This window comes from Capricornis sumatraensis, chromosome 4 (assembly GCF_032405125.1).
Source record: "Capricornis sumatraensis isolate serow.1 chromosome 4, serow.2, whole genome shotgun sequence".
NCBI classification, from domain to species: Eukaryota; Metazoa; Chordata; class Mammalia; order Artiodactyla; family Bovidae; genus Capricornis; species Capricornis sumatraensis.
The window spans coordinates 121,438,511-121,464,715 of record NC_091072.1 but is presented as its reverse complement, the minus strand read 5'-3'; the positions used below and the strand labels follow the sequence as shown (position 1 = coordinate 121,464,715).

Here is a 26,205-nt window from a genome sequence, read left to right as displayed (position 1 = left end):
AACCATCTAATCCCTCTGTTGTCCCCTAATGCTTTCAGTCTTTACCAGCATCAGGGTCTTTTCCAGTGAGTTAGTTCTTCACATCAGGTAGCCAAAGTATTGGAGCTTCAGCTTTAGCATCAGTCCTTCCAATGAATATTCAGGACTGATTTCCTTTACGATTGGCTGGTTTGATATCCTTGCAATCCAAGGGACTCTCAAGAGTCTTCTCCAACACCACAGTTCAAAAGCATCAATTCTACGCTCAGCTTTCTTTGTGATCCAACTCTCACATCCATACATGACTACTGGAAAAACCATAGCCTTGACTAGATGAAACTTTGTCCGCAAAGTAATGTCTCTGCTTTTCAGTATGCTGTCTAGGTTGGTCATAGCTTTACTTCCAAGGAGCAAGCGACTTTTAATTTCATGGCTGCAATCACCACAGCAGTGATTCTGGAGGCCAACAAAATGAAGTCTGTCACTCTTTCCATTGTTTCCCATCTATTTGGCATGAAGTGATGAGACCAGATGAAATTATGTTCATTTTTTGAAAGTTGAGATTTAAGCCAGCTTTTTCACTCTCTACTTTCACTTTCATCAAGAAGTTTTTAGTTCCTCTTCGCTTTCTGCCTTAAAGGTGGTGTCATCTACATATCTGAGGCGATTGATATTCCTCCCTGTAATCTTGATTCTAGCTTGTGCTTCATCCAGCCCAGCATTTCACATGATGTACTCTGCGTATGTTAAATAAGCAGGGTGACAAAATGCAGTTTTGATGTACTCTTCTCCCAATTTGGAACCAGTTCATTGTTCCATGTGCGTTCTAACTGTTGCTTCTTGACCTGCGTACAGATTTCTCAGGAGGCAGGTAAGGTGGTCTGGTATTTCCTACCCTCGAAGAATTTTCCACAGTTTGTAGTGATCCACACAGTCAAAAGCTTTGGCATAGTCAATAAAGCAGAAGTAGATGTTTTTCTGGAACTCTCTTGCTTTTTCAATGATCCAGCAGATGTTGGCAATTTGATCTATGGTTTCTCTGCCTTTTCTAAATCCACCTTGTACATCTTGAAGTTCTCAGTTCACTTACTGTTGAAGCCTGACTTGTAGAATTTTGAGCATTACTTTGTTAACATGTGAAATGAGTGCAGTTGTGCAGTAGTTTGAGCATTCTTTGGCATTGCCTTTCTTTGGAATTGGAATGAAAACGGACCTTTTGGAGTCCTATGGCCACGGCTGGGTTTTCCAAATTTGTTGGCATATTGAGTGCAGCACTTTAACAGCATCATCTTTTAGGCTGAAATAGCTCAGCTGGAATTCCATCACCTCCACTAGCTTTATTCATAGTGATGCTTCCTAAGGCCGCCTTGACTTCACCTTCCAGGATGTCTGGTTCTAGGTGAGTGATCACACCATCCTGGTTATCTGGGTCATAATGATCATTTTGTATAGTTGTTCTGTGTATTCTTGCCACCTCTTCTTAATATTTTCTGCATCTGTTAGGTCCATATGATTTCTGTCCTTTATTGTACCATTCTTTGCATGAAATGTTATCTTGGGGTCTCCAATTTTCTTGAAGAGATCTCTAGTCTTTCCCATTCTAATGTTTTCCTCTATTTCATTACATTGATCACTGAGGAAGGCTTTCTTATCTCTCCTTGCTATTCTTTGGAACTCTGCATTCAAATGGGTATATCTTTCCTTTTCTCCTTTGCCTTTCACGTCTTTTCTTTTCTCAGCTATTTGTAAGGCCTCCTTGGACAACTATTTTGCCTTTTTGCATTTCTTTTTCTTGGGAATGATCTTGATCACTGCCTCCTGTATAGTGTCACAAACCTCCATCCATAGTTCTTCAGGCACTCTATCAGATCTAATCCCTTGAATCCATTTGTCACTTCCACTGTATTAATCATAAGGGATTTGATTTAGGTCACAGAGCGACTGAACTGAACTGAACTGAATGGTCTAGTGGTTTTCCCTACTTTCTTCAATTTAAGTCTGAATTTTGCAGTAAGGAGTTCATGATCTGAGCCACAGTCAACTCCCAGTCTTGTTTTTGCTGACTGTATAGAGCTTCTCCATCTTTGGCTGCAAAGAATATAATCAATCTTTCTCAGTATTGACCATCTGTGATATCCATGTGTAGAGTCTTCTCTTGTGCTGTTGGAAGAGGGTGTTTGCTATGACCAGTGTGGTCTCTTGGCAAAACTCTATTAGCCTTTGCCCTTACTTCATTTTGTACTCCAAGGTCAAACTTACCTGTTACTCCAGGTTATCTCTTGACTTCCTACTTTTGCATTCCAGTCGCCTCTGATAAAAAGGACATCTTTTTTGGGTGTTCTAGAAGGTCTTGTAGGTCTTCATAGAACTGTTCAACTTCAGCTTCTTCAGCATTAGTGGTTAGGGCATAGACATGGATTACTGTGTTATTGAATGGTTTGCCTTGTAAACAAACAGAGATCATTCTGTCGTTTTTGAGCTCGCACTCAAGTACTGCATTTCAGACTTATTTGTTGACTATGAAGGCTATTCCGTTTCTTCTAAGGGATTCTTGCCCATGATAGTAGATACAATGGTAATCTGAATTAAATTCGCCCATTCCAGTCCATTTTAGTTCACTGATTCCTAACATGTCAGTGTTCACTCTTGCCATCTCCTGTTTGACCACTTCCAACTTACCTTGATTCATAGCCCTAATATTCCAGGTTTTTATACAATATTGTTCTTTACAGCATCGGACTTTACTTCCATCACCAGTGACATCCACACCTGGGTGTTGTTTTTGCTTTGGCTCTGTACTTTCATTCTTTCTGGAGTTATTTCTCCACTCTTTTCCAGTAGCATATTGGGCACCTCCTGACTTGGGGAGCTCATCTTTCAGTGTCATATCTTTCTGCCTTTTCATACTGTTCATGGGATTCTCACGGCAGAAATACTGAAGTGGTTTGCCGTTTCCTTTTCCAGTGGACCACGTTTTGTCGTAATTCCCCACCATGACCCGTCCATTTTGGGTGGCCCTCCATGGCGTGGCTCATAGTTTCATTGATTTAGACAAGGCTGTGAATGTCCAGGAGTCTCCAGCAGAGGCGTAGGTCAATAATGGCCTGCTGTAGGGTCAGGGGCACTGACTACAACAGTGCATGTACAAATCCTTTGGAAGGAGATTGCCATTACCTTCATTATCCCTTCCATAGTTTGGCCCGAGGCCAACCGAGGGAACACAGCCCTGCCCATCTTCAGAAAATTGGATTAAAGATTTACTGAGCATGACCCCGCCCATCAGAACAAGACCCAGTTTCTCCCACAGTCAGTCTCTCCCATCAGGAATTTCTATAAGTCTCTTATCCATCAGAGGGCTAATATGTTACAATGAGCATAAAATGGGGCTCAAGGTCCACTGGAAGTTGAATCTTTTGCCACCTTGGACCTTGTTAGTTCTAACCAGTTTTTGTCATGTCCTATGGCTATGTTTCTTTTAAAGGTTGTACCCTGCCCCCTTCCCTCCTGTTTTACAACCAAATCAAAGATTTGGGAAAGAAAGATTTATTACTTGCAGCAAGTAAGAATACTAGGGATCTTGCCCAAAGCAGTGTCTCCCCAACAGTAAAATTGAGAAAGTTTTAAGTATAAGTGTATTCATGAAGGGGTTTGATTGAGTCCAAACTATAGCTGGTTGAAGTCAGGAGGGTCAGAAAAAGGTCAACATCATCATTCCTTAGGTTCCAGTTGATCTGATAGTTGAGTGCCCCAGGCCAATCTTTACCACTGACACAGAACTGGGAGTGTCCTTACTTCTCTTGCTTGATAACAGGCAATGTTTCTGCATTCTTTAGTTCCCTTAAGATGTTAATTACTGAGACTTGTTTAAGGCCTGGCTTAGATCACAAAATGGCTTAGGGCAAAAATGGTTTCTCTTCTGTCAAGAAAGCTGTCTTGGTTCTCTTTCTCTTCAACCCTCCTGCCCTAACTGCTTACAGCAATACCTGAGATAAAGAAGCAACTACAGAGTCTAATGAAATGTGAGATGAGAGGTGGCAGAGACTCAGAAAGGAAACTGTGAAGAATATGAATGTTTGTAAGTGTCTGAAATCAGAGAGGTTCAACTCTGTGCTTGAGCCAGAGTGTCCTGTGTGCATGCAACCTACTCTAACTGCTCCTTCATCCTCTCGTGATTTGTCTGTGGAAAGGAGTACGTCAAGGCTGTATATTGTCACCTTGCTTATTTAACTTATATGCAGAGTACATCATGAGAAAGGCTGGGCTGGAAGAAGCGCAAGCTGGGATCAAGATTGCCGGGAGAAATATCACTTACCTCAGATATGCAGATGATACCACCCTTATGGCAGAAAGTGGAGAGGAACTAAAAAGCCTCTTGATGAAAGTGAAAGAGGAGAGTGAAAAAGTTGGCTTAAACAAAGATCATGGCATCTGGTCCTATCACTTCATGGGAAATAGATGGGGAAACAGTGGAAACAGTATCAGACTTTATTTTGGGGGGCTCCAAAGTCACTGCAGATGGTGATTGCAGCCATGAAATTGAAAGACGCTTACTCCTTGGAAGAAAAGTTCTGACCAACCTAGATAGCATATTGAAAAGCAAAGACATTACATTGCCTACAAAGGTCTGTCTAGGAAGTGAGGAACTGGTGGCTCAGAGGTTAAAGTGTCTGACTCCAATGCAGGAGACCTGGGTTCGATCCCTGGGTTGGGAAGATCCCCTGGAGAAGGAAATGGCAACCCACTCCAGTATTCTTGCCTGGAGAATCTCATAGACGGAGGAGCCTGGTAGGCTACAGTCCACGGGTTCGCAAAGAGTCGGACACGACTGAACGACTTCACTTTCACAAAGGTCTGTCTAGTCAAGGCTATGATTTTTCCAGTGGTCATGTATGGAAGGAGCTTGGCTAATGCTAATTGAACTGACTTTCTGAACTAACAGCCTCACTGGTTTTTGCCTAAAGTGTCTTTATTTCCTATAGAGGCTTCTTCATTTTTGTGTGTTCTACTTCCCCATATGCTTTCTTTGTTCACAGGATTCATTTCTTGAAATAGCAGGAGTGAACAGCATTCTGTTGAACCTGTAATCTTTTAGGGTTGTATTTGCTTTTGACACAGCTTCTGCAGTTTTCCCTCCAGAGGAAAGCTTGGGCATTTTCTCATGCTAGAGCGTGTTGCCCTTAGTTTGGAATCTGCTGAAACAAAAATTAATTTTAAAATGCTACTTCACAAAATTATCAACCATATGTTGAAAAATACATTTTTGTATCTTGCTCCAATGTAATATGCAATCAAAAATTTGTTCATATTTCTAAATTTTACTGAATCTTGTATGCTTGTTGTTGTTGTTCAGTCCCTAAGTCGTGTCCAACTCTTTGCGACCCCATGGACTGCCCCATGGACTGCAGCATGCCAGGGCTCCCTGTCCCTCACCATCTCCCAGAATTCACCCAAGTTCGTGTCCATTGAATTGGTGATGCTATCCAACCATCTCATCCTCTGCCTCCTTCTTCTTTTGCCTTCAAACTTTCCCAGCTTTAGTGACTTTTCCAATGAGTGAGCTGTTTGCATCAGGTGGCCAAAGTAGTGGCGCTTCAGCATTACTCCTTCCAGTGAGTATTCAGGATTGATTTCCCTTAGAGTTGACTAGTTTGATCTCCTTGCTGTCCAGGGGACTCTCAAGAGTCTTCTCCAGAACCACAATTCAAAAGCATCGATTCTTTGGTGCTTAGCCTTCTGTATGGTCCAACTGTCACATCCATACTTGACTAATGAAAAGACCATAGCTTTGACTATATGCACATTTGTCAGCGAAGTGATGTCTTTGCTTTTTAATACACTGTCTAGGTTTTTCACAGCCTTCCTTCTAAGAAGCAAGCATCTTCTAATTTCATGGCTGCAGTCACTATCCACAGTGGTTTTGGAGCCCAAGAAGAGAAAATCTGTCACTGCTCTCACTTTTCCTCCTTCTGTTTGCCATGAAGTGATGGGACCAGATGCCATGATCATAGTTTTTTAATGTTGAGTTTTAAGCCAGCTTTTTCACTTGCCTCCTTCACCAAGGAATCATGTATGCTACAAGAGTATTTTCTCTCTTCTTCTGGGTTAGCTCTGATTCATTGCACAGTGGAAATGTGCATATCATCAAATTTCAATTCTTTCAGTATTTCTTCAAGTAGCAATTCCATTTTTGCAAGAAATCTTTCAGTATAGAATGATCTTGGGTTGGAATGTGCAAAGAATGTCATTGGAGAAATATATCTCTTCTTTAGATTCTGTCCATCTATGTGATGACTGTTTAGTTGCTAAATTGCGTTCAACTCTTTTGCAGCCCGATGGACTGTAGCCTGCCAGACTCCTCTGTCCATGGGACTCTCTCAAGCAAGAATACTGGAGTGGGTTCCCATTTCCTTCTCCAGGGAATTTTCCTGACCCAGGGATTAAACCCATGTCTCCTGCATTGGCAGGCAGATTCTTTATTACTGAGCCACTAGGGAAGCCCATAATGACAGATACCTAATGGAAAATGGAAAAATATAAGAAATTATTTCATCTTTCTCAAATAGCTCTGTATTTGCTTTGTTTAAGTAAATCTCAAATATCCTCCAGTTTAGCTGAATGTTTTGATTTTCATCCAGATAACTAGTTTCATATAAAAATATTTTGGAATTTTAGGATTTATTTTTCCCTTCTTTACTTTTTCTTGCAAATAGTTTAAGCTAGATGTATCTTTTATACCAGTTTTGAAATTGTGTGCATAAATGCACAAAATTTTTAAGTTTTCTGATCCCTTGCCTCCACGCTTAGCCCCCTATGCCTCACTACAGATAACACAAAGTTTGTGTTAAAAATGAATTCCTCTATAAGTCTGTAAGCTTTTGGGCAGAAACCTTGTCTCTTTTAATCCCCAGAATCTTCCACTGTACCTGGCACATAGTAGGCCCTTAATTTGTTGGGTAATTGGTAATTAATCCAAATTTTCTACAGTATCTCAAAATATACAGCTTTATTGTGGTTTATCATCTCTACATGTAATTCTTCATGTACAGAAATATAGTACATTTCAGATGTGGTTTAAAGTAGGTGATGTAATAAAGATCTATATAACAGTTGCATTAGGAAAATTTTCAAATTAGTTATTCATTTCTCTTACCGTTTAATTTAGGCAGCATATGTATCATTTAAAGGTTCTTGATTTGGTTGTTTTAATATATTATGCCTAAAAATCAAGGCAGTTATAAGAAAATACTCACTTTTTTTGGCCAGGCCCCACAGCATGTGGGATCTTAGTTCCCTGACCAAGGATTGAACCCATGCCCCCTGCAGTGGAAGCACAGTGTCCTAACCACTGGACTGTCAAGGAATTCCCCTGAAAATATTCATTTTACAGAGCAAAAATGTATGACCCATGTAATACACACCAAAAGGCTGTATATAAATATAGGCTTTCCTTACTTATTACTTTCTCTTATTCCATTTTATGTGTTTTATATTTTTCAAGTATATTTTTCAATAGATAATAGTTATTCAAAATTGAAAAGGTATAATTACAAAAGGGTATACAAATAGAAAGTAGTTCTCTCTGCCACAACTGTGCCCATCCAAACTTGGGTATCCTTTCAGAAATATTCTGTACATATACAAGCAAATATATGTAAATATATGCATATATAATCACATATATGTGTTTTATATATGCATTACAATAACATTGGCACAACCACAAACATCATTATGCATGCTATTGTTTTCCACTTAATCCATCTTGACTTTTTTCTCCTTTCATATTACTATTCATCTTTTTTTATTTTTAACTAGATGTCTGGAGGAGAAGGAAGATATACTTGAACCCTTTAAGAAAGTTTGAAATGTCTTTACGTGTAGAATTGAAATATATCTTGCCAAACAATAAAATGACAGCGACAAGAATGTTTCACCTTCTAGACCAAAGCTGTTCAGTTTTAATGTGGTAGCCATGTGAGAAAAAGTAAAAAGAAACAGATAAACTTAATTTTAATAATATATTTTATTTAACACAATATGTCCATCATACTACGATTGTAACATGGACTAAGTAGAAGCAATTATTAATGAGATTTTGCATCTGTTCTTCTTACTCAGTCTTTGAAATACAGTGTGTATTTTGCACTGACAGCACATCTCAGTCTGAACTAGCCGTATTTCAAGTGCCCAATAGCCAGATTTGGCTGGTAGCTACTATTAGACAATGCAGTTATAGACCTTACTTACCAATGGCTCCAACTAGATGTAATTTCTACAGTGAAATCTAATCACTAACAGATTTAAGGTAACACGTTTCGGTTTAATGAAATATTGGGCCAAATGTTTGTTGTTACTAATTGATTCTGCTTTATTTGCTCTGGTAGCAATATTCTTTCAAATAGATACATATTAAATGTTTGTGTACCCTTCTCTGTACATCTCCTTTGTTTACTAGGTGTCCTTGTCATTAAGAATTTAATTCCTATTGTTTAGATATCCTAGGAAACCCTACTTTTAAATGTACTTGAAATAGTAAAAACAGCTTAATTTGTGTGTGTGTGTGTGTAATCAAGCTTGTAAAAAGTCTATGTTATTTATTCAAAGCAAGGAGTGCCTGGAAAATATTTCCTGCCAATTTTAAATGGCAGCATTTAATTACTTCATATTTAGACTGAAAACACATCAGACTTTTCCAAGGTGTATTCCATGTGTTTTCCTATTTCCAGGATAAAAGAGAAGATAAAGAGAATACTAAATAAACCATTCCATGGTACAACTTAGAGCCATGCAATAAATAATGCAATAATGAATGGAACATTGATGACCACAGTTCTAGCAGCATCTTTGTTTTATTTTTGGTTTTTGTCTTCTACTACCTCCTCTGGCAGGTACACTATCCAGAACTTGTGTTTTCTTAAAAGATTTCATTTCCAAAACCTAAGCATCGTAAGCAAATAAGTTATGATAAAATGATGGAATTGCTTAATTACTGAGGATCAACATGAAAACCAACACTGTAATAGGAATGTACCTATTAAATTAGATCATACTTTCAATCCATGTTGACTCTTCTAATATAACTGTCATATATCTTTTATATGCTTTAGAGTCTTCTAAGTTTTATTAATATTTTAATAAACCCATGGAAATTTAAAATTTTTAATTAAAATCCTCAAGGGAAAATAACTACAATCTTTCTCTAATATATCCATTAAGTGAAAAAAAAAATACACTTATTTGACATTTCTAATTATTACATATTTAGGGCAAAAGTGACCACATCATGCTTGTGTCCACCAGAATTCACCCATGTGGTGTGAAGAGAGAAGCCTCCAGAAGGGGGCTGAGTCTGGAGAAATAATGGGGAGGCACAGGTGGGCTGAGACACACGGAAGGCCCAGGACATTGTAGGCGATTATCCCTCCTTGACCCTGCCGAAATGATACTTCTGGCTCACTACAAAGTATCGACAGGCAGGTAGAAAACTCCAAAGAGATAAGCACCTAGGTCTGCAAGCAGACTCACGGAAGTGACCAACCTCTGCCACCAAAAGACAGACTTGTCCAGATACTGAATATTAAAACTGCACATTATCTCACTACCTTCTACTATGCATGCTCCTCACCTGTAAGTCAGAGAACAGCTTTTATTCTACCAGACTACACTCAATTACTTACCTACTGCACTTAACCCTTGGTTTCTTTGGTATCCTTTGCGCCAGGGAGTCAGGTGTATAACCGCCTGCCATTGGCACGGCCCTGCCTTCAGATCCCAAAGCCCTCCATATGCAAAGAAAATGTACAATACTCCATTGTGATGGCCAGTAGGGCCTCTCCCTCATTGTATTCCCAGGAAAAAGGCCATCAGCTATGCTATGCTCCTCACACTATTTAATCTAACTTGCTGGCATCAGACTATTGAATTCTACTGTATACATGTCCTCACTGTAACTACTCTATTATAAAAATGCTCTGATTATGAGCATTCCCTGGGATGTTATATTCAAACTGCAGTTTTCAAAGGGATGTCTTTCACCTACAAGGAGTAATAAGGAAGACATAATTTAAAAAGACACAGTGGATACCCAGAAAAGCTAATCTTTAAATTAACAACTGCAGGCTCTCCTTTACATTTATGAGGATACATGAACAGCTACAATGAAGGAATAGTGAGGGAGCTCTCTCAACTCTGAGTCTCTCTGATTCAATGAATACAAATTCTTCTTTCCATGACTGGGACTGGGTCTTATTGTGTACAATCCATTTTTTTAATATATTAAAATATCTCAGCACCGGATAGTATAGTTTTCATCAAGAAAAAGTAAAATTCCCATTATCTAATAATGCAAACTTTTTTTGGTACAATTTAAAGTGTCTAAGTGTTATAATCTGACTCTACAAGGCACGAAACAGAATTAATTCAGAATTAATGCTGAATTATTGAAGTGTGCTAACATTTTGCTTTCTTTCCCAAAACATATGAGATTCAGTTTCTAAAGGTATATCTATATTGTTACACTGGCTACGGGGGCCACTGACTTAACTGAGAAATGCTTCTCTGGTACTCATCAACATGGCAGCCAATCAGACTCTTCTGAGGCACATTAGCAGTTTGGGGAGTGGCCTTTGTACACTCTAAACCTGGTTCCAGTGGCTCCCTGAGAGCCACTGTGAGCAAGTTGGGCAGGGTCTGAAGGAGCAGCTTAATTCTGGCTGAAAGCATGGTGCAAATGATAAGTAGTTCTGATGCTCACCAAAAGCCTACACTTGCTACTTCCTATTCCTTTGTTTTAAATTATGTAATATAGTTCCTTACACTTACTTAATTTAGACTACTTAAAGGGACTTAGGCATTGAACTCATACAGCTAATCAACCAGAAAGATTCACAGTGCACTGTATTCATTGTACGACAGTGAAACGCCCTGCCACCCTCTTGCTTTGCTCTTGCATAGCTGTATGTGCCTTCTTCCACACATTCTTCTCTTTAGCCATCTGCTGATGCTTGTTTGGTTTTCTTGGCTGTTTCCCAGTGTATTATGCATAAAAGGTATGAGAGGACAAAAAAACAAACAAACAAACACAACTCAAAATGGTTGACTTTATTGCTTTCTATTGTTTACTAAAAAAGTAAATGTAAAGTTATAAAGATGTCATATAACCATTAATGTCATAGTCACCTCTGAGCCAAAAAAGAAGTCATTGGTATACTTTCCATATCACAAATTTAAAGTTTTTGTAAACTGTACATGTAACAGCCAAATTTGTTTTGGCTATGTTCATTACTAGAGTGTAGATGTCCTCTTTTCTTTTTTTTTCTGGTGTATACATTATTTTTATGTCACTTCAATGTGTCCAATTCACAAATCAAGTGTCCTTTAGGGGGACTGCTTCCTGAGCTGAGCCCCTCATGTAACCTCCATTATCAGTGAATGTTCTTGAAAGATGGGCTAGGTTAGATTGTTACTCTTAAAATAATTATTTAAAAGAAACTTTGATAACTTCAAATATTTGCATTTATATGATTTAAAAATTTATATGAAATTATATACATTTACTTTGCAGGATAATGGTTTAGAGCAGGACAGTGGTTTTAATTAAACATGCTTTTGGTGGCTATATAATTGGTACATTTTTTAGTTTAAGGAGATATGTTTTCCTCATGTTAAGGACTTTTTTGCTGCTCCGATGCTGTTCATCTAGTCCATTTTTGCTCTAAACTGAGTTTCACCTCCCAGTCCTTCATTGCACTTAAGATTTTGTCTTATTAACCATGGAAAGTCAGCCTATGATCTGTTTGGGTCATAAGAACTGAAATCAGAAATTTAGAGTAGGAAGAGAAGCCCAATGTGGATGTTGTTTAATTCATCTTAAATACTTATTCTGACTTTCCAGGAAGTCCCAGCTCCACCACTATTGGTAGGATTCTGTAAAACAAACAAACAAACAAACGAAAAGTATAGTATAGTCATTTACTCTGAGTAGGTGTTTATGGAATAAGCCATTATGATCAGAGAATCAGTTAAACATAAATTTTTTTCTCTTTTTATGCACTACTTGACATCAAAAGCAAAAAGAGGTAAGTTGGCTATAAACCTGAGTGAACCTTATTTTCTTTAATAGATTCATTTCTGAAAGAGCTTTGCTTCAATTTTCTACAAACCAAGTACTTTTGCATTAGGAACTTATTATAGATCTTTAATCTTTTCTTTGAAAGCTGAATAAGCACCTTCTGTAAACTTGGGTTTTAAAAATATTTAATATTCAAACAGACTGCTTTTCCTTTAACCAAGTTATACATATGGTTTAATTTTCTTGTGAGGAATGTTGGTTTAGTTTTGGGGTTTCTGAGTTGTCTTCCTCCTCAAATATGGAGGATTACATGTTATAAGTAGTTCTTCTTTACTTAAAAAAAAAAAAAAAAGCCAAGAAACAACTGATATTGGTGAAAGTCTATAATTTTCTGATCCATTGCTTTACAGAAGAGGATGCCTTGAACCTCTCAGAATATTTTCTAGTGTGATTTTTTTTTTAGTGTGTGTGTTATTTTTTTAATTAAATTATTTTTTATTGAAGGATAATTGCTTTACAGAATTTTGCTGTTTTCTGTCAAACCTCAACATGAATCAGCCATAGGTATACATAAATCCCCTCCCTTTTGAAACTCCCTCCCATCTCCTTCCCCATCCCACCACTCTGGGTTGATACAAAGCCCCTATTTTTTTGAAATGACTATAAAATAAGAAAATCAAACACATTTCACTGAGTGGTCTCTTATATATTTTTCTTGTTTGGGATATATTTTCACTTGATTTTTTTAGTGGCCTCTTATTTGTAGTTTAACTTATTTCTCTCTTCTTTTTGATGATGAATTAATTCTGACATTTCAAAGGAGTAGATGGTCTTCATCTGATACATGCTATTATTGAGATTGTTTAATGAGAATAGACCATCACACCATCCTGAGTTAACTTTGTACCAGCTGACACTGTTCTTGAGAAGGTCATTTCTGAACAAAGTTATTTTCTAAAAGGTACTTAATTGATGTAAGAATCTGGAAGCAAAATGTACTTTTACCTCTTGGTGCCACTGTATCTAATTACCCTCTTCCCCTTTATCTTCCATGTCTTCCTACATAGGCTGTTAATTACACACATGCTCATGGTTTAATTGTAAATTGTTCAGAAGCAGAAAGTTGACAATACTGCAGGGCATTTTTATATTTCTCTTTTTCAAGGTTTGAAATAAATATAGGTTTATTAATATTGCTTTGTTTTATCAGCTAGTCATGTGATATTCCTCAGAACAGCAAGTGGAAAGCTGTGTGAAAGTTTTTATCTAATCTATAATCACTGAAAAGTCTATAAATGTTCCCTGTCTTTAGCAAGTCATGTTCTGATTCTGTATTATTGAAGACAATTTTAATGCTTGTCCCCTAAGCATGATAACCTATGCACAGTTGTCATTTATATGAAGGCAGAGCCAGATGTTTTAAAGAGTCATATGTTTTTAAAGATCATATTTTTTCATTGTCTATACTGAAATATTTTTATGTGTTTCAACAATTCTGCTTTTTTCCCTGGAAATTTTTAATGAATAGTTATTGTCTCTGACTATAATAAGGGTATAAACAAATAAGGGGATTTGCTGTGTTAAACGCTGATGTAAAGTGAAGGCTGAAGTGACTGGTGACATAAATTGTAGACTACACTCCTGAGTAGCCGGAAATTATGTAATTGTTTTATTTGTGGGTACTTCCAGAGAAATTAATGTGATATGTTTGGCAACAATGAGATAGCCAACTCTATGTGTTTGATTATAAAATGTTAAAAGCTGTTCACAGCTATCCATTTTTACTAGTGCTGCTGTACCATTAAGTTCATCGTTAGATTTTTTAAAGTATTTCAACTTTTCTTATCTACTGTTTATATTCATGTAAATGTTTCTATCTCATGCTTTCATTTTTCTTTATATGATGTTTCTATCTTAAATTTTTCTTAAATTCTCTACTGTATATGTCTGTTTTTTCAGTTTATGTGTATAGGCATCCATAGGACTACTTAAGTGTTCAAGTTATTACTACAAGAAGAATGTATTTTGATGCTTCTTTCCATTTACTTTTCTGTTTATTCACTAACACACTATTACGCATTTTATAGATTTAGTGAGGAATAATTTAGTATTGATGTATTTGACCTATTTTAAATAATAGCAATTATAATTATTTTCAAGATTTATACATCAAAGACGTAAAATTTATTAAAGAATCATTAGTTACCTGATATCACTAAACTAGCATTAAAATCTTTATTGGAGAGTATTGGCGAGTATTTTCTCTTTTCTATTCCTTTTGTTAGGAGGATGTTATGATGACAGGAATGTCTAAATTGTACTCTTTCTTTCTCAAATCAACCCATCACACAATGACATTGATAATGTAACTAATAAACAAATCTAGTGATCCTTTAGGGAAGGCAAAATCAATATATTAGCAGGTATTCTGCATCATGTGCAAATTCTTAAAGTAAAGGACTGTGGGAAAACAAAGAATTATAAGGCAGGGTCTTCTCTGTCAACTGCATAGCATGACTGAAGAATTTAGATACACTGCAAGGAAAGCAGTGTTCAAAAGCTGAAGACAATGAGATAAGTACTAACGGAGTTTAGAGGAAGCAGATACTTCCTTCTGGGGTGGTCAGGAGTGAAAACTGAAACTTGTTAGTTCTGAACAGTCCAAGAGAAGAAAAGAGCATTTTAGATGAACGTAATAAAAGGAGCAAAGACTTGCTGAGATGATTTTATCATATGGTCTATTTTGGCCTTTTAATTTCTGTTTTAATGGCAGTGACTTTGTTTCTTGAAACTGAAAATCTCAGGGTCATCTTGACCTCTCCTTTTGGCCCCTCATGTGTTATTCGATGACCATTTCTTATCCATGGGCCCTGGGCTTCATGCTTCCACAAACATCCTCTCACCTGATCTGCAGGATTGATATTTAATGTCCTCACTTAACAGAAAAGCTGAGGCTAGGACTGAATTCACTTCTTCAATGTCCCTCACCTGCTGGTTTGTGGAGCAGGGAGTCTAAACATTAAGATCTTTCTGATGGACCTACATCTTATGCTGATATGGATGAAAGTTGAAGAGCACAGAGGAGAAAGAATAAAGAGGAAGGCAAAGAGACCATATAAAAAAATGCTGCAGAAGCATCGCTGGGCAATGGAAGGAAATTGTGATGTACCCACTATCCAGTCCCATGGGTTACTGTGTAAAACCCTCATTTAAGAGCTGAGTGTGTGCATAAGTATATCAGTAATTAATTGTGAAGAACACCTTTGTGCTATTATCAACAAATATTCAGAGTTCCTGAGTTGGGAGACTAAAAACATACGATATGTGAGTTTTATGTCTCTACTTTGGTACACAATGCCTAAAAATTTATTTTCTACCAACTCAAATTTCACATTCTATCATCAATTTTGTTTTCTCCAAGACTGATTTGATCACTTTAACTTCACTCTATTTTGATTTTTGCTAAAAAGAAAGTTAGCTGAAATTGGAGTATGGATTTTCATTTAGAGTTTGTGCTTGTGTATATCTTTTTCTGTGAGTTTCCTTGAATTAAAAATGTTTACTTCAACCCTTCACCTGCGTAGAGTTGAGAAGAATCAAGGTCATGACTGTCAGATTTTCTAACTTGAGAGAAAAAAGGAAGAGGAAGTTGATATGGTAGATGACAGAATAGGACCTAAGAGATGCACCAGGTAGGAAGAGGTGAAACTTATTAGAGATTAACGTAAAGTTAAAAGTATATAAAATATTGCATTGGAATTCCTGACACTGTAAGTACAGGATGGAGGAGATATGACTTGACAGCACCATCTCCAAACAAACTAAGCTCATGTGAAGTTGGTAGTCTGATGTTGCTGCCCCAAAAAATGACACTCAGGCTTCTGTTTTTTTTTTTTTTGTCTCAGGTGAGGCAGGATGCTGCCACCCCAGTCAAGCTGTTACATCTTATTATGCATGGTTTCCTCTCTGAGCACTTCAGTTTTAGAAGATTGTACACAAACTGGAGCATGGTCAGAGAGCAAAGAGGAGGGTATGGGAGGTTGAGATTATGTCCTGTGAGGAAGAACTTGAATTATTTAGCCTGAGGAAAACTCAGGAGATAGAAATCATTCCAGGGGAAAGTATGAAGCATCTGACACAGTGTGTGGTCATGAGGGAAGGAGATGCGGTATAGAAAATAAATACCTCATGAGATAATAAGGATGCATTAATTCTTAAGTCAGGAAAACCAGGCACTGGAGTGCAGGCCATTCTGTAGGAAACTGTTAGCCACAAGGAGCTGCTGCTCTGTACCCATCAGAATACCCTGGCTGTAGGAAGCCACCCCTGAAGGTGCACACTGTCCTTACCAACTCCTCTCACTGTGTCTCATCTGAGACACACATGGGGCCAAAAACATAGAGGTGTTCCTAGCCTCCTTCCTCAAGAGGCTCTCCCAAACAGTCACCAGTGGGCTCATGGACTCCCAAAGGTATTGACTTTTAGAAAATTGGTTGGTGTTCTAAACTGCATGGAAAAGTTTAAAAATGGTAGATACGTGAAGGGAAACCATATGACAAGACTTTCCTTCTTGCCAATGAAATTCGCCACTTTCAGCCACCTCCTTATAGAAACTGGATATTATCCTCATTCTTGTACCTTTTACCTTTCTTTGTGTTTTTGAGGTAACTAGCTGCCTTCAAATTACTGTCAACTGTCTAATGAAGTTCTTATGTTTCTTTGGCAATATGGGTCTGATATTTTCTAGAGGTTGGTGGTGTTCAGTTACCAAGTCGTGTCCAACTCTTCGCGACCCCATGGACTGCAGCATGCCAGGCTTCTCTTTCCTTCACCCTCTCCCAGAGTTTGCCAAAGTGCATGTCCATTGAATCGGTGATGCCAGAGGTATCTAGAAGTATTTCTAGAGGTAGCTGGCATCAATCAGAGAGACAACCAGAGTAGTGAGTAGAAAATAAGCCCTAACATCAGAAAAGTCTGTATCTTTGCTCAGTCGCTTCCTAGCAAGTAGTCATGTATTAACTAAATCAACGAATGTTTGTGGAGAACCTACCATGATGCCAAGTTCTGTATTTGTTTTTGGTGGGAGAGATCATGAAAAATGTAAAGAAAAACTAGTCTCGATAGATAAGAGATTTCAATATAGTCCCATAGATCAAAAATACTTACTATTCCTCTTAGGAATAGTGAAAATAACAACTGCAGAGTGTTGCTAAGATTTAAAACTTATATATAGTTCCTAGGAGAAGTAACATCATATTGATTCATGAAATAATTTCCTTCCTTCCTTCTCCACTTTTCTATCTTCCTTTCTACTGGAGTCTTTGTTTATGGAGGAATGTAAAATAAGTTCATATGTATATCAGGACATATAGACATGTTAAACAATAATATCCCTTATTCATCTCTGCCCTTGAGGCACTAACAATCTCTTCAGTTTTGTGACATTTCTCAGGCCTATAGCTTTATAATATAAATGTTCAGTGTTATCAAATTCTGGGCATTTCGAGTAAGCACTTCAATTTTGTAAAATATTGTATTACTATTAGTAGAGGCCATAAACAGCTTATAGTTGCTAAATTCTTTAACTAGTTTCTTTTCTAGGTGTACAACCTAGATATCACAACCTCCAAGAAACATTTCCTGACCACTTAGATTAGTGAATTGTTTCTGCTCTAAGAGCCCAACTTTTCCCTGTCATGGGAAACAATGCAGTGAAGTGTCTCAAAATATAACTCAGCCCTTGGATCATTCAATCCTGGATTCAAATTCCAGCTCCACCTCTTAGTGAACTTTGGCAAGTTATTTAACCTATTTCTTCCCCTTTTGTAATCCACAAATTGGGGTTAATAAAACACGGTTAAAGGAGAGCACACATATTAAGCGCCTACACAGTGCCTGGTACATGGTAAGCAATGAATGAGTACTACTAGGTGTTACCACCACCGCTACATCTCATCATCATCATCATCGTCATGACACTTTATTTTGTTTGTTGAATATGCTCGTCTTTCTCAATTGACCAGGGACCATATTTTCTGTTTTCCTTTTATCTCTACCACCTAACAGTTTCAGACACACAATGGGAGTTTAGTAACGAAATTGCTGAATGGTTGAAACAAATTCTGGTGGCCCCAGATGACAGCAGTGACTTCCAATGTTCTGAGACTCCTCCTCCTTAAGTCACATAATTCTAATCTTCTATGCCCTCAAAAGCAATGAGATGAGGCCTAGTTCCTTTGTGAATAAGTCTACCAGAGTAGAACGTACAAAGAACACATGAGATCATGTAAAGCCCACAGCATCTCGTAGCTGGAAGGGATTTTCTCAACCTCCCAACCTCCCCTTTCATTTTCAAAGTACATGGTAAATACACATTGCTGTTCAACTGGGTTGGCTGAGTCCACGTTGGAGGACTGTTGACCACAGAAGAGGAATTCAGAAGACAATTGAGTCAGAGCAATTAATTATTTTTCAGATTTCTTTTTAAAATCTTTTACCACCTTATCTATAGAATTAACACTTAGCTAAGTACTTGTAAATAATAAATGCAAAATAATAATAATAATAATAATTAGCTGGAAGCATTATAATTTCACTACAAATGTAAGAAATATCCACCACATATCAAACAATTCATTAAGAAGGTGCATTGTGGTCCTGCTTGCCTGTTTTCTGAATTTCATCACAAAGTATATTTCAAATGAACAAAAATCTGTGATTGTAATAACAAAAAAAGAAAAGAAAAATCTTATGGAAATAAGAGATAGAAAAGAATTTAAACCATTTAAAAACTCTAATTCTGAGGCTTGCCATTCCACAGAATGGCAAGAAGAGCTGGCAATAGGAAAAAGCAAGCTAGACTCCTAAGTTGTTTGTATTTGTACTTATTGCATTTACTCAAATGTAACATAAGAGGGCAGCATACATCTGTTTAACTTAGGTCTGCTGGCAAGATTAAAACAGTTGTCTAAATTTGTACAACTTTGTCTAAAATTATCCTTTATCATGGCTATTGAAAAAAATGAAAAGCACATAAAGGAATTCATCCTTTAAGACTCCTGAGGTTCTACAAAAGGGAATCATTGAGCTAATCAAGCTGCAAAATGGAGAAACAAAGACTTAAAGAAAAAAATGAAAAGAATTTGCCAAAGCTAAGAAAATGGAAATATTTGTTATATTTGAAAGACTTTTTACTGAGTATGATAATCTGAACAACAGATACTCAACTAATCAGATATTGTCCCTATTAAAAAACAGTAATTAATAAGTTACTCTGGAACCAAGACCAGCTTATGAAAAGGTCCTCTGTCTTCAGTGATGTTCTCTTGAATGAATTTAAATCAAGCCTATCTTATATTCTACTCTCCATCACAGACAACTTTAGTGTATTTGCAATGTCTTCTATAAAAGCATCATGAATTTTGATATTTTCGATTTATACAGCAAGTTTTGTTGTAACAGAGAATATATTCACTTTAGAACAAGTAGTGCTTAGATTCAAGCCTTTGAATGTAAATTTCAGTAAAAGTTCATTAATTCAAGACTTTAAATCCAGAATTTGTAATTAATTTGGCTTAACTATTACCTATATTACATATAGGGAAAGATACATAGTCTAAGCAATTAGTAAGAAGAAATTCTGCAATTAAAAATAATTGAATTTTTTGTTTTAATTTGAACTTTTTCTGCAAAATTTTTTGTAGAAATATAATCATGCATTTCTAACTAGCTTAGCAGGTGATTATAGTACATCAGCAAACAGACTGCTCTTTCATTATTTCAGAACACAGTCTTTCTTGGAGTAGATAAGTAACATAACTGATCAGCTAAAGAATGAACTTTTAACAGCTAGTGATTTGTCAACCTAATGTGAATTATGTGATTTTCAGAAGACAAAAATAAAAGACTTCTCATTCAGGTTAGCTTTCTCCACCAATCCAAGTTACTAACAATTTAATATAAGATAAACATTCTAAGACTTCTAACAAGTCTTACTTTTGATAAATAAAATCTATTTTCAGAAAACTGTGAAGCTAATTTTCTTCTCAGATATCCTTCTGTTAATCATGGAAAAGTGTGTATTGCATGCTTTTCTCAATGTACCTGTGGGATTAACAATATACCTGTGTGTCCAAATATAAAGTCAGCTGTCTGAATATAAAACATTTTGGAATAGCAAATCTAAGTTTAGAACTTGAGGATCTTTCATTATGTTAATACATCTTTTATTTTTAGATGTAACCAAGCATCAAATATGAATGGCTATGTATGTCCTAATGTACTTGAGAAATCTCACTACTAATTTTGTTTCACTAATTTTTAAATACTGTGTTTAATTAAGGAAAAAGCCTTGTCTTCTCTATTGGCATCATTCAGGGAAAAAAAGCTTAATTCAGATATTTCTGTGTGACTACACATTCCTCACTAAATCTCTCAGGCAACTGCCTAAGTTACTGTTACTAACACGTTGCTCTGCCATCTCTTTGTATACATGTCTAATTTATCAGTTTCTTATAGATTGTCAGCAGCCTGCTGCCTCCGTACCGCCACAGTGCTCACAACTAGCCGGGAGGCAAGACTGCCCAACTGTCAGGTAAATTCAGACGTCCTTACTCTTCCCACACAGCCGCATGTCAGTTCCACAGACCCCAAGCTCTCCTTTCCCACATGATGACTTCTTATATCTCATTATACTTGCCACATTTTATTTCAAACGTGGACTATACAAACACACATTGGATTCCTGAAGTTCACATGTGCCCACTGAAAATACAAGAGAGCTAGAATTTATTTTACTGGTCACTAACAGGTAGACTACAGGCTGCCTTCAGCTTCCTTTTGTGAGTAAATCCTTGGATTAGTCCAGGGTTTCATTACCTTTCAAAACATAAAACCCAGAGTTGTTTGTCTTTTGCTTTAGAATATATTACTCAGGCAAACAATTAGGAAGGTAAAAAGCATATCTAATGTCTGTTCCAAGACAATTTTACAGAAGTGTTTCCGTTTTCTGTCCACTCAGTACCCTCAGTGAAACTGAAATTGAAAGATGAAGAGAACGTTGTAATTGGCATTCAAAAAAGAATATTTCCAGTGATAGTGCCTTTATGTAAGATTCACTAAACAATTTTAAAGGCAAATCTACAGACTCCCTGGACGGTAACCTGGAGAGTAAGCTAAACAATTTCTATTCCAATGAAAGCACTGCAAATACATCATGAATTTACCTTCATGGTAAATTTCATGGGCAAACTTTGACACAAGCATCAGAGCACCCCATCAAGACCTAAACATTTTCTTGAAATCTTTCATCTCCAGTTACTGGCCTCTGATGGTATCTAGTTTTTAAAATCTGGCTCTGGCTTTTGTAGCCAGCTTGTTGTTCTCTCCTTATTTTAATATGACTGTTGCTCTTCTTCCAGGACAAGGTTTCTTTTGAGTAAGGGCAGGCCCAGACGTACTTCCATGTGTGTCTGAGGAGTAGACATCAGTAGCAGGCTGCATGTTGGTCATGGGTTAGAGCTGAGAGCTGCAGATGTTTTCCACAAGCAGCAGCAGCCAAAGCCCCAGTGTGACTTGGTCTCTGAGGCAGCTGGGCAGCCAGCTATTTAAGTGGAACATCAAGTTAGCAGGAGAAAGTATGTGATTAAATAGGCCCCAAGCCAGTGTCTTCCAATTGATGTCTCAGCCTGCTGTTCCCATCCCTTCCAGCAACAAGGTTTTTACTTCAGGAAAGTTCTTCACTAACATACAAATGCTATTTAATAACAGCAGCCAACTGTAAAGCAATTTCAATTACTAAGTAACTAATATAATAATAAATGTTCAAATCCATCTCAGTGGAATTCTCTGTTTGTAAGGCAGAAGAACATGGGCTCTTAACTTAGTTGTTCTCTGAAAAGTACCTTCACCCCACCCAAGGCTGGGGTAGTGCCAGGCACATGACAGAAGTTCAGTGAGTAAATGAATTCTGGAGTCAAATTATCTGGGTTTGGTTCCCACTTCTAATACCTACTAGCTGTGTAATCTTGGAAGTTGCTTTTGCTGGCTAAGATTCCATTTCTTTGCTTGTAAAGTGAGAAAGAGAATGGATATTGGGAGGATTCAGGGAGGCACAGGCCTGGCCCACAGTGTGTTCTCAATATCTTTAATTACTACTAACCACTGTTAGTACCTAACCATTTCTCAAGACAGAAATCTGCAATCTCTCATAATCTCTCTAACTTGCCTGGGCAAAGAGTGGAGAAAGCCACTGTTTTAAGTGTTTCAGTTAGATAAGAAATGGAAAGGCTAATGAGGAATCTTTCTAAGTTTAATTTTACTTCACCTTTCTTTTTTTTCTTTTTTTTTGAGACCCAGTTTGACTAAATGATTAGAACTTATTATGATTAAGTGATTATGATCATTATGATTAAATTATTTGATTAGAATTTATCAAATACAGTATTTATATTCAAGAAGTGATTCCTTAATCTGTAAGCCAAAAATATGCCTCTGTCACATAAAATACACAGTACAATAATATTTTGTGCAAATTAAAAATAGTAATAGTATAATATGAAATATTTGTAACCTGTCACTTTAAGAAATCAGAAATAATGAAAAATAATTTTAATTATCATGAACAACATAATGTGTTGGGCCAAGTGAGCTGTAACCTGTGTGTGAAAGTGAAGTTGCTCAGTCGTGTCCGACTCTTTGCCACCCCATGGACTGTAGCCTACCAGGCTCTTCCGTCCATGGGATTTTCCAGGCAAGAGTACTGGAGTGGGTTGCCATTTCTTTCTCCAGGAGATCTTCCCAAAAAAGGGATTGAACCCAGGTCTCCCGCATTGTAGGCAGATGCTTTACCATCTAATACACTAGGGAAGTCGCTGCCACTATACATTTCACTGGGTCAAACAGAAATGCTTGCCTTCCTTTATACAGAAGATTATTGAACTCCATGGGTCTTCAAACACTTATCCCTCTTGTATGATGTGACCACCTTATGCTACTTGCCATAACTTATGCTGAATAATATATTTCCTTCCCTAAAAAGAAACTTGTTTTAAATCATGCAAACTTAAGAGAAAGAAACTCAGGTCCGTGGGAAAGTCTGCCTCTCTATTTCCAGGTCATCTGAGGATGGAGGAAACATCCTGCCATGCAGTATTTTCTTAGTCCTGGTGCTGAACCTCCAGCTCTTCTGTGTTTACTTACTACATTTTAAAAATAGATAAGAAAAATCATTTTTATCACTGGTTGTCCTAACTAGAGCATATCTCCATTTAAACTACATTTATAAGAGTTCAAAGATTTTGGGAAGAGAGACCCCAAGTAGAGTAGTATTGTACATAATTATGATTTTGTATTAAAACTCAAGAGATATACATGAAAAAGCAAAGATAAAAACTGTTAATGCTCATTTGTAATGACTTGAATGATTATATTAGCTTTTTTAAATTATGATTAAGTTAATAAATAACAATAATAAACCTTGAATAGCTTTCTCAAATAACACTCCTGGCAGAAATTATTCTGTGGTACTGAGTTCCAAAGTATAAAGGAAAAAAGCAAAGTTTTAGAAAAATGCCAGTCTTTTTCAATTGAAAAAATTCCCCATAATGTGATTTCCCCCAATTAGTCACATTTTAAAAGGTCTGAACCCAAATTGTATTTGTAATATTACCTTAGAAAATGCAATGATTTTGCATCCTTATGCTGCAATATTATTCATCAAGCCATTGATGAGCCTGAGCATTTCTGTGTTCACTTAAACTAGAGGCTCTCAGAAGTGGTCATGTGGGAACAACCACATGCATCATATAGTTACTCTTCTATCATCTTTACACCACCAAGCTACAACAGGTAGAGGGAACCCTTAGAGCAAATTAGACTTCCACAGGCAAATTATTTCTACTGAATCTGGATCTACTTGAGAAATGCAGAATCCTCAGAAGCCTTGGTTCAGTAGGTCCATGGCCCCAGGACCTTGTTAGAAATGCAGATTCTCAGGTCCCACCTCAGATCTATTGTATCAGAATCACTCCCAGGTAATTGCTATATAATCATTAAATTTTGAAAAGAACTAATCTTGCAACTAACCCAGAGACCTAGGGGAATGACTGGGTGCAGAAATTGAAAACAGTGACTGCCGGGAAGGAGTTCATATGTTGTTTCCCTAATATGTTTCATTTTTCTTCTGGAGGGCTTTTTTTTTTTTTAAATCTACAGTTGTCTTGGCATGCTTTAGATTTAGGCCATTTTCTGTGCAAAATTCCTGTGAAAATAATGTCTGTCGAACCTTTACCACTGTGCATAGCCCTTTGCTATTTGTCTCTTGCTGACATGCTTGTTTCTCATTTGCAGTCCTGACGTAGCTCTGCCTGATGAGCAGCCACATTCCAGCTCGCAGTGCGCACCTCTCCACTGTCTCTCCAAGCCTCCTTACCCCTAGTCTTCATCTCCCGCGGACAAACACTTGTGGTGAATGTTTTGTAGCCATACACAGGATACTGCCCAAGATCCAGCGGCTGGTTTCTTCTCTTTGGTTAGATGTTTGATTGCATTAATGGCCATCATTTTGGAAGATAAGAGGAAGTTGGGAAGAAAAACACAAAGCACAGACTCCAGTGTAGCAAAATACTTTATGGTTTCTCTAAATCACAGATAAACTTCTGTAATCAAATGGCTACAGTTAAATTAAATCAAAATAAAACGAACCAGGAAATATGTATCTCAGATGGCTGGCTTTACCTCGATAGCATAAGAGAGACCTAAGACAATGTAAAATACATATATTGTAAAATCATCTTTCCTTATACTTCAATTTCAGCTATAGAAGTTAATTCTAATTTTTTGGTCATTGATATTTATTTTGTACTTTACTTGCCACATATATATGTCTGTAAAAATCATTTCTGTGAGAGGTGAACTTCATTTATTTTAAGATATACATAATATGCTCAATTAAGTATGAGTTTTAATTTAGTTTGAAATCTGGAATTGGCCAGACTGGTCATTTTTCTTGCACAAAATGATAAACGAGGTGCATCGGAATGTTAACAATAACTGTATTTTGCTGCTACACTGATATTGTTTATGCACTTACTTTCTAATCAGTAGCTCACTGACCCCTGGGTTGTTTTTGTTTTGTTTTTTAAATAGAATTCTTCATTGGACGTTATTAAGTAAATCTCAAAAAGAGACTATGTTATGGTTCATTGACTTATTCAACTTTTGACGGCGTCTTTAATTTTTTTTAATTGCAGATCAGTAGACGCACTGGTGCTGCTCCTTTGTGTGTGTGTGTGTGAGCGTATGTAATAACGTTAAAGAAGGCTAAATAACATGATGGGAAAAAATGGTGTGTTTATTTAATGACCAGAATTTTTTTTACTTCTCCCAAATTCAGGGTCCTAATAAGAGTCTTTCCTGCTATAAGATATCAAGTATAAATGGGAAATATATACATATACAGATGTAAGTTAGCCTTTGGTTAATTAACTTACCCAGAAAGTGTTCAAATTTTGATTAAAATTGTATGTTTTGTTGTTGTTAGTTTTTCTCATAATGAATCTTCCTTGCCAAAAAAAACAAGAGGTAATAAACCTTAGCTCATTGTCTACTTTTGACAAACACTCAGGTGCCTACAATCATTATATTATATTAAGATAATTCATGTTCCTAGTTAATTTACAGATTCTGCTGGGTAACTTTTATGACTTAATTTAAGGCAGTGGATTTTCACAGCAAAATTTATTTTGCACATAATCTGACAAACAAGGAAAACAGCTAATTGAGCTGAAAGGTCTAATACTCTTGGGCTCCTTATATCAAGTGCTGCCCACATACCTGCTCCTAGCCCTGATTCCTTGTCTAGTCAGGTAGCCTTAACTTGTTTAAATCCATAACGGTTTGACCTTTTCCTGTAATGATATCTGTAACTTCTCTTTAAAACAAAAGCAATCCTCACTGTTAACAAAAGATAGTTAACAATGCAGGGCTCTAATAATGACGACCCAGTAGGAGTCACTCAGCTGACTGAGTGCAAGTACTGGAGCACTAGCAGGGTGACCCATCAAAGGCGGCAGCCAGTCGGCAAGTCTTAAAGCACAGAGCAGGAGCTCTATCAGTCATACACCTTTTAAGTAGTCACTGTTACCAAAGCCACCAAG

At 37.0% G+C, this 26,205-nt stretch overlaps 1 protein-coding gene across 6 annotated transcripts in view; it reads left to right on the top strand.

Annotated features, from left to right (window-relative positions):
- Nucleotides 1-24,736, top strand: part of BICD1 (BICD cargo adaptor 1) — a 244,969-nt gene extending 220,233 nt beyond the window's left edge. For 2 of the 6 annotated variants that reach the window (XM_068969870.1, XM_068969867.1), the window contains exons 9-10: nucleotides 20,567-20,642; nucleotides 24,398-24,736. In XM_068969870.1, the coding sequence (XP_068825971.1) occupies nucleotides 20,567-20,642; nucleotides 24,398-24,485 (164 nt within the window). In that variant the 3' untranslated portion in view covers nucleotides 24,486-24,736. Of the gene's footprint in view, nucleotides 1-12,047; nucleotides 12,057-20,556; nucleotides 20,645-20,765; nucleotides 20,797-24,397 lie in introns of those variants that run through there. The other 4 variants (XM_068969868.1, XM_068969873.1, XM_068969869.1 and 1 more) reach the window with 4 other exon arrangements.
- The last annotated feature ends 1,469 nt before the right edge of the window (nucleotides 24,737-26,205 follow it).